The following is a 7,200-nucleotide window of genomic DNA, read 5'->3' on the forward strand; positions in this document are numbered from 1 at the left end:
GAAAGCCTTCCTAAAGTCCAGAAAGACTACGTCCACTGCTACCCCTGCATCTAAGGATTTGGTGACCTGGTCGTAGAAGGCCACCAGGTTGGTTTGACAGAACCTGCCACTAATGAACCCGTGTTGGTTGCCCCTGAGCATAATCTCTCCCGCTCGCCCCTCGTGGACATGCGCCAGGATAATTCTCTCAAAAAGCTTACCCACAATCAAGGTAAGACTAACTAGTCTATAGCTTCCCAGATCCTCCTTCCTCCGCTCTTTTGAAGATGGGAACCACATTGGTCCTTTTCCAGTCCTCTGGCACCACACCAGAGCACCAGGAGTGCTCGTAAAGCTGTGCCGGGGTCCTGCAATGACCTCTGCTAATTTCCTCAGCACTCTGGGGTGGAGATCATCAGGACTAGCTGATTTAAATACGTCCAGTCCCTCCAGAAGTTTCCTGACTAGATCCTCACTGACCCAAGGCCTAGGTGTGCCTCCCATCTGCGGGGGTCCCAGTGTGGGGGGTGACCTGGTCCCTGCTCAGAAAAATGGAGGCAAAGAAATTGTTAAATAGGTTAGCTTTATCATCTGGTGCAAAGACCAGATTTCCTAGCGTGCCTTGCAGAGGCCCCACATTACCTTTGACATAAACAGAATCGCTTTAATCCTTTTTCAAGGGTATTTGATTTAAAACTGTCTTGGTTCTCATCTGGGCATTTTGCCTCTCTACCTAAAACTGTTTTAACAGCATGGTGGACTTCCAATTTTTGTATTTTGTGTGAAGCTGTTTTACAGTAACTCTGTCCTGTCCTAGTGAGAGCTCTTGCTGCAGTAGCCGTCTTTTAGTTACCCAGCTGGAGGCTGATAATGAGGCGTTGCCTCCCTAGCTGATATGGTAGACAGCCTACTGTAGTTAAATATAGTCTCTAACTTTCTTTGAGCATAAACCTTGAATGGATAACTAAGTACATCTGGTGGTTTTGACTTGAGTCATCCTGAAATAGGCTGCTCCTAGCTGAGGGTGACTTTGGCTTGCAAAGATCAACTGGTGTCTTGTATCTCTCTCCCTGCTCTTTCAGGAGACTGGTGTAGGGAAAACTGTGAATGGTTTACGAAAACACGAGTTGGTTGGAGACTTTGCCAAGAACCTAGTAGCCAGGTGGAAGAAGCTGGTGCCACCCCCCCAGGAAGTAGAACGGTAAGTCAACCGGGCTCTGTCTTGCTATATGAGCTTAGCTGCATCTGGTGATGGAGATGCTAGCATCTGTGACCTTAGAAATAGGCAGAGGCCCTGGAGAAACTTGGTATGCAAAAGTGATGGCTTTGCACAAAGCTGCCTCAGAGAAGTAAGTTTCCTGACTGGGGCTGGTTGCGGGGCTGTGCTGTGCTGACTGCTGCAGTTATTGCTAGAGGAAAGGTTTGACGTCCAGGAAATCAGCACAACGGAGAGATTAACTGTAGATAACTAAAAAGCCTCTTTGCTAAAGAGGGCCAGCCCTTGCCTCTCACTTCCCCAATACTGTAAATGGGAAGGGGGGCCCTAGGCAAAAGGCAGAGGAAGTGGCTTTTTGCAGGAGTGAAAATGGTTGCAGTGAAAATTTAACCCTTCAGCTACCACTAGCAAATGTGCTGTAGGAGCAGCTGTGTATTGGGTCTAGGGGGAAGGGGACTGGAGTAAATAAATGAGTCCTCCTGGTACTGGGAGTGGGGGTTCAAATGGCTGCTGCAGTCTGGCATGTGCAGTGTTTGAGGGAATGTGCCCATGTTCCCCGCACACTCTCTTTCCCATTGAGTTGAGAAATCTTCAGTCCCAGTAAGTGAAGGGTCAGGGGAGACTTGCACTAAGTCTGTGAACTGTGTGCAAGGAAGAGTCACCAGTGCAACTCTTTACTATATTGAACCTCCAGATGTTTTTTTTCTTGCCTCCATCCATATCATCTTGTGGAAGTAGCTGTCTTTTGCCTGTGGGTTTTAGTCTAATTCAGTTGATTCTCAACCAGGGTGCTGTGTGGTACCATGCACTATGAGTATTAAGTGTGCAAATACGATTCATATGTTAAATGCAGCTATTTCCCATAGGAATCTGTAGCGTTAGAAAGACCATAGCAGGGCAGAATGTTTCTGTGTTCTTTGCAACTGCCAAATTGCTCTGTTGTTGTTCTGTAGTCAAAAAAATAAGCAAAAACTTAAGAGCTGGCCCTTTCTGAGTGGTGCCTCAAGTCTAACAAGGTTTGAGAACCACTGGTCTAATTGTTATCTTTGTCCCTCCTAGGAATAATTTAGATTCTGAAGAGTGTGACTACGAGAGGAATAGCTCAAGGAAAAGACAGCGAGAACCTTCCCCAAAAGAGGAAGAAGAAGCTGAGCATGACTATCCAGAAGCCTTCCAGCCTTCCTGCAGTCAGTCATATGGTTCAAACCATAGAGAGAGAAAGTCCAAAAGGTATTCTGAGCCTGAGAGAGCCTATCAAACCATCAGCTATGGCAGCCAGGAGGGCAAGAGCTGGGGCAGAGCTTCCCCAGTGCACTCCTCAGATCAGGAGTACTCGGACTGTGGACACACTGTGTCCCCTGAGCCCAGTGACAGCCCTCAGGAGCTGTACATGGATCATTATGCCAGTGAGGAGCACGAGGTGGAGGAGATGGTGTTTCATCAAAAAGCCAGCAAAGGCCACAGCTTTCAGGACAAATCATTGGGGAACCCTGAGAGAAACCTTGGGGAATCCCACAGCAAAGGGAACCTGAGTCGGAGCAAGGAACACAAGTCTTCTCACAAAGAGAGGCAGCGCCTTGATGCCAAGGGGGAGGAGAGGACCTTGACTTTTAGCCCAGACAAACTGTACAAGGCCTCTTTGAAGGAGCAGTTTCGAGAGGCTCCCTCAGCAGGTGGTAGCAAGGAGAAGCAGAGGACCTCAGATGGGACCAAGAAGGAGAAGAATAGAGAGGGGAGCAGCTCCAGGAAAGAGAAGTCACAGCCACACTTTGAAGAGGCTTTGGACAACCATGTTAAGAAGCAAAAACACCGGGACTCTGAGAAGGTCAAAATAGATAAGGCCAAGCCAAACTTGGAGATATCCGGTATGGACCGGGAGAAACGGAAACCTGAGGGTGACTCCTCGAACAGGAGCAAAGGGAAGGGGCTTTCAAGCAGCTTAAAGACTGCAGAGGGCAAACTCAAAGCCTCAAACTCGGACAAAAAATCCGTAGGTTTCTCCTCGAGCTTTGGGGAGGGGGAAATGGAGGATGAGTTTGAACAACCTACAATGTCCTTTGAGTCGTACCTCAGCTACGACCAGCCCCAGAAAAAGAAGAAAAAAGTGGTCAAAGCCTCTGGCTCAGTTCCAGAGAAAGACAGAGGACACAGCAAACAGAATGGGTCCAAAGCCAGCACCAAGAGCTCAGACTCAAGTCGAAAGGGCCAGAGTCATAAGCAGACAAGTGGAAAGAAGTCAGAGAAGAAGCAATCCGAGGCCTCCAAGCCTCCGAGGGTAAGACCTGAGGGACTGCATGTGAACCAAGTATGGCGTTGTTGTGACACCTTCCCTGTTGGGCAGGGGGCCAGTCCCAGGGTTTATTTACACCTTTTTTTTGCGGTAGCCCTGTTGGGCAGGGGGCCAGTCTGCTGGCTGGTGTCCTCCTAGTGTCTGGGGCTTTGATCCCTCACATGGGACCACATTCTCTAATGCAGAATTCCAGGTGCCGTTATGTTGCAAGACCATCTGTCCTTATTCAGCTTCTCATCTAGCTCATTGGATGGGGATGGTCCTGCCTTAGGCAGGCAGTTGGACAGATGACGTCTGGGGGTCCCTTCCAGCCCTACTTCTCTGTGATTCCCTGACACGGCACTTTGTGGCTATGGGCACACCTATGTTTTGGAACGTGGACAGCAGCTGTTATGTTTTAAGTTATATGTGATAAAAACATAGTAAAGCTGCCCCAACTTTTAATATTGCTTCAGCCAGCCTTAAATTGGGAGCAGTCCTGCTACATTTCTTTCATTCTCAGCTTGTCCAGGCCTAACTGTTAGAACCCAACAGTTGACATGTGGATGGGAGGACAAGGGTTTCCCCCACTCCCCCTTTAAAATGGCTCCAAATGTACGTATGTCCATACCCTGTGTCATGAGTGCCGCATGTTAGGGAAGTGCTGGGAGACTGTAGGAGGGTTGGCCTGTTTGTGTTCCACCCTGACATCTTAATGCGGTGAGGCCATGGCTTCTTCCTGGCGTTCTCCTGCCTTTTATAGGCTGTTCTTCCTGTGGGTTTTATTTAAACAAAAAGGTTAATGCCCCCCCACACCACCACCACCACCCCTTCCAGGCCCTCTCCTTCCCTACTAGCTTCTGTGCATGACAGGATTGAACTCTGGGGTCTCTCTTAAGTGGTGAACACACTCTCTCATCCTCCAGATCCCCATTGATGTGGTGCCAACGTTACCAGACATCCCCTTGCCCCTGATCCAGGCCAATTATCGCCCCCTTCCCTCTCTTGAATCGATACCCTGTCCCCAGATGAAAAGAAAAGGTATGTTGCATTTAGAGCATGGGAGTGGAACAGACTGTGGCCAGTTGTGGGGCAGGGGAGGAGAAGCGGGGGGTGGGCTGAGTGTGGGCTTCACTTCTCTGTGCAGTATCTAGTATATCGTCCACACAGTACTGCCCTGCATGACTCAGCTTCAGTTGCTGGATCCAGTATTCTGCTTTTGGCAGTGGTCCCATCTGATGCTTCAGAGGAGAGTAGAATCCTTTCCCTTACTTTGGGGTAAGGGAGATTAGGAAGATCCTTTCATAAGCCTCTAGCAGGTGGCTTATTCTGAGAAGCAAGCTTTGACAGATCTTCCCCGACTACATGGCTCCCTTCAGGCATGGGTAGAGGCCTTTCCACCAGTTCACCAGCTTGGTTCAGCTGGCCTCCAGTGCGCTTTAGACAAGTTGTATTTCATCATGGTCTGTCTCTTATTGCTGTGATCCGCCGAGGCTGCTCTTAGTGTTCAGATGAATGCATAACGCTGCGTATGTGTTGTCCTTTCTGTGTGCCCACAGCAGTGTCCTCCCCCACTGAGGAGAATGAGTCCGGGTTTACAGGACGCAGGCTGAATTCAAAGATGCAAGTGTATTCAGGCTCTAAAAGCAGCTACCTCCCAAAAATGATGTCTCTGTATGAGCAGTGCATCAGAGTCCTCAGCAACAACATTGACTGTGAGTACCACCCTTGCTCTGCTGTAAAGGTGTTGACCTGATGAACTCTTTTGCTCCTTCTGAGCTAGTTCTAAATATCAGTGCCAGCAATTTGCTGGTTATTGGAGTTTTGTAGTAAACTGCAGTTAACTTTATTATACCTAGAGTCAGGTGTTGCTCTCATGCATCTACCAAGCTAAGCTGGAATAGTTGGATGGAAGACCGTCAAAGCAGCCAGGGGGCTGCAGGTACTAGTATCTGGTGCTTTTTTCTGTCAGTCAGGAAGTGCTGCACTGTGGGGAAACAAGGCATAAAACTGAGGTCCTGACTGGGAATGTAACTGAGTTTTGACCATTAGAGGCCATGGTAGTGTTCGACGGCAATAGGGGTGTTGTTCCAACAAACCACTCGGATTTCTTCCTGCAGTGACTGCAGGAAATGGTGCTCTCTTTCCTTCCCCTTGCATTGTGTAACATTGCCATAGTCTGTTTAACAGTTGCTGCCTTCTGTTGCCTTTCCAGATGCCTGTGGCCACACTGTGTCTATAATAAACTCAGTAGGCATTTTGCTGGGGGGGGTAAAAGGAGTGTGAGAAGTAACCCGGTGTGTCTCTTTGCTCATAGCCATCTATGAAGTGGGCGGTGTCCCTTTTACAGTGCTGGAACCAGTATTGGAGAGGTGCACCCCTGAGCAGCTGTACCGCATTGAGGAGTGTAACCATGTGAGTGTCTCCTGGCTTGGAGGGGGAGGCTGGGCATGGAGGGAATGTCATGCCTGCTCAGTGTTTCTAGCCCTCTGGGGGTGAGAGAAGGTTCCTGGGAAGTTTTGAGCTCCAAGGAGTCTGAACTGTGTGGTCCAGCCACTCCCTGGGCGATGCCTGTCATCTACTCTCTCTCTCTCCTGTTGATGCCCAGCTGTAGCACAGGCTGCTAAGGCTTGGAAATGGCTTGCCCCTTGCCTTCATGGTTGTGTCGGGCCCTAGCTGCCATTAAGTGATCCTTGGGGTGGAAGTCAAAAGAAAGAGCAGTGCCACTGTTACTCCTCTTTTGTCCCCAGTGTAACTTATGAATGCTGAATGCATTCGCCTCCTGCTGCTTTCTAAGATTCCTGTTGCACAGTGATGGCACATGTGGCCCCCAACACCCTTCCTTCCACATCAGCTGCATTATGGCTGCTTTTTCACTTAAGAAGTGCCTTCTGGTAGCTTGGGTCACTCTGCTATCGTGTAGTTCCTAGCTGATGTCCTGGTACTGCTGGGCTGTTACTCCAGACTAGTCAAGGGACTAGTGCTGCATGATGAGAGATGCGGGTTGGCAGGAATATGAGCAGGGTTTTACTGAGGCCACAGCAACAGCTGACCCTTTGCATAAGGCTCCTACTTTGTGATGTGAGGCATATCCTGCCTGGACACTGGGATGGGCCTGATCAAGGGAAGGATCTGAGTTGAACCTCTGAGAAGTCAGGTCCTTGACTGCTGGCATCAGATGGGTGGGGTATGCCAGCCCTCCTGACTGCCTGATGACACGAGCAGCAGTGTTGTAGAGAGAGGTGAGCAGATAAGGTGAAATGGGTTGAGAAGTCTGAGCCTGTGATTTCCAGAGACCATGCCAGAAAAATATATGTTTGAGAGATTTTGTGGGCCTGTTTCCAGGTCTTAATTGAAGACACGGATCAGCTGTGGCAGAATCACTGCCTCCGGGACTTCAAGAAAGAGAAGCCGGAAGAGTTTGAGTCCTGGCGGGAAATGTACCTACGGCTCCACGATGCCCGTGAGCAGCGGCTGCTCATGTTAACGCAGAATATCCGCTCAGCACACGCCAACAAACCCAAAGGTAGAGCCAAGGCTGCAGAGGGATGAACCTGTGAAAGCTTTCAGAGGTTGAGGGGGGGTAGAAGGCATGATTCTTTGGGCTGAGCTGAGGGAAGAGGCACAACTCCCTCTCTGCAGCCAGTTCAAATCCAGCCCAGGATTGGGAGCTACCACATGATTGCTGTCTGGGTGGTGGCCTTGGATGAATGACTTTGGGCTTTGGCTCCTCTTG

General features: G+C 49.5%; 1 protein-coding gene across 3 annotated transcripts in view; it reads left to right on the forward strand.

The window, feature by feature from the left end:
• ELOA (elongin A) overlaps positions 1 to 7,200 on the forward strand; it is a 21,545-nt gene that overhangs the window by 8,455 nt on the left and 5,890 nt on the right. For 2 of the 3 annotated variants that reach the window (XM_019547589.1, XM_019547592.1), the window contains exons 3-8: positions 1,062 to 1,180; positions 2,255 to 3,470; positions 4,391 to 4,505; positions 5,024 to 5,179; positions 5,782 to 5,879; positions 6,810 to 6,990. In XM_019547589.1, the coding sequence (XP_019403134.1) occupies positions 1,062 to 1,180; positions 2,255 to 3,470; positions 4,391 to 4,505; positions 5,024 to 5,179; positions 5,782 to 5,879; positions 6,810 to 6,990 (1,885 nt within the window). The remainder of the gene's footprint in view (positions 1 to 1,061; positions 1,181 to 2,254; positions 3,471 to 4,390; positions 4,506 to 5,023; positions 5,180 to 5,781; positions 5,880 to 6,809; positions 6,991 to 7,200) is intronic. The other variant, XM_019547590.1, reaches the window with a different exon arrangement.

This window comes from Crocodylus porosus, unplaced genomic scaffold (genome assembly GCF_001723895.1).
Source record: "Crocodylus porosus isolate Cpor-Errol unplaced genomic scaffold, CroPor_comp1, whole genome shotgun sequence".
Classification (NCBI taxonomy): domain Eukaryota; kingdom Metazoa; phylum Chordata; order Crocodylia; family Crocodylidae; genus Crocodylus; species Crocodylus porosus.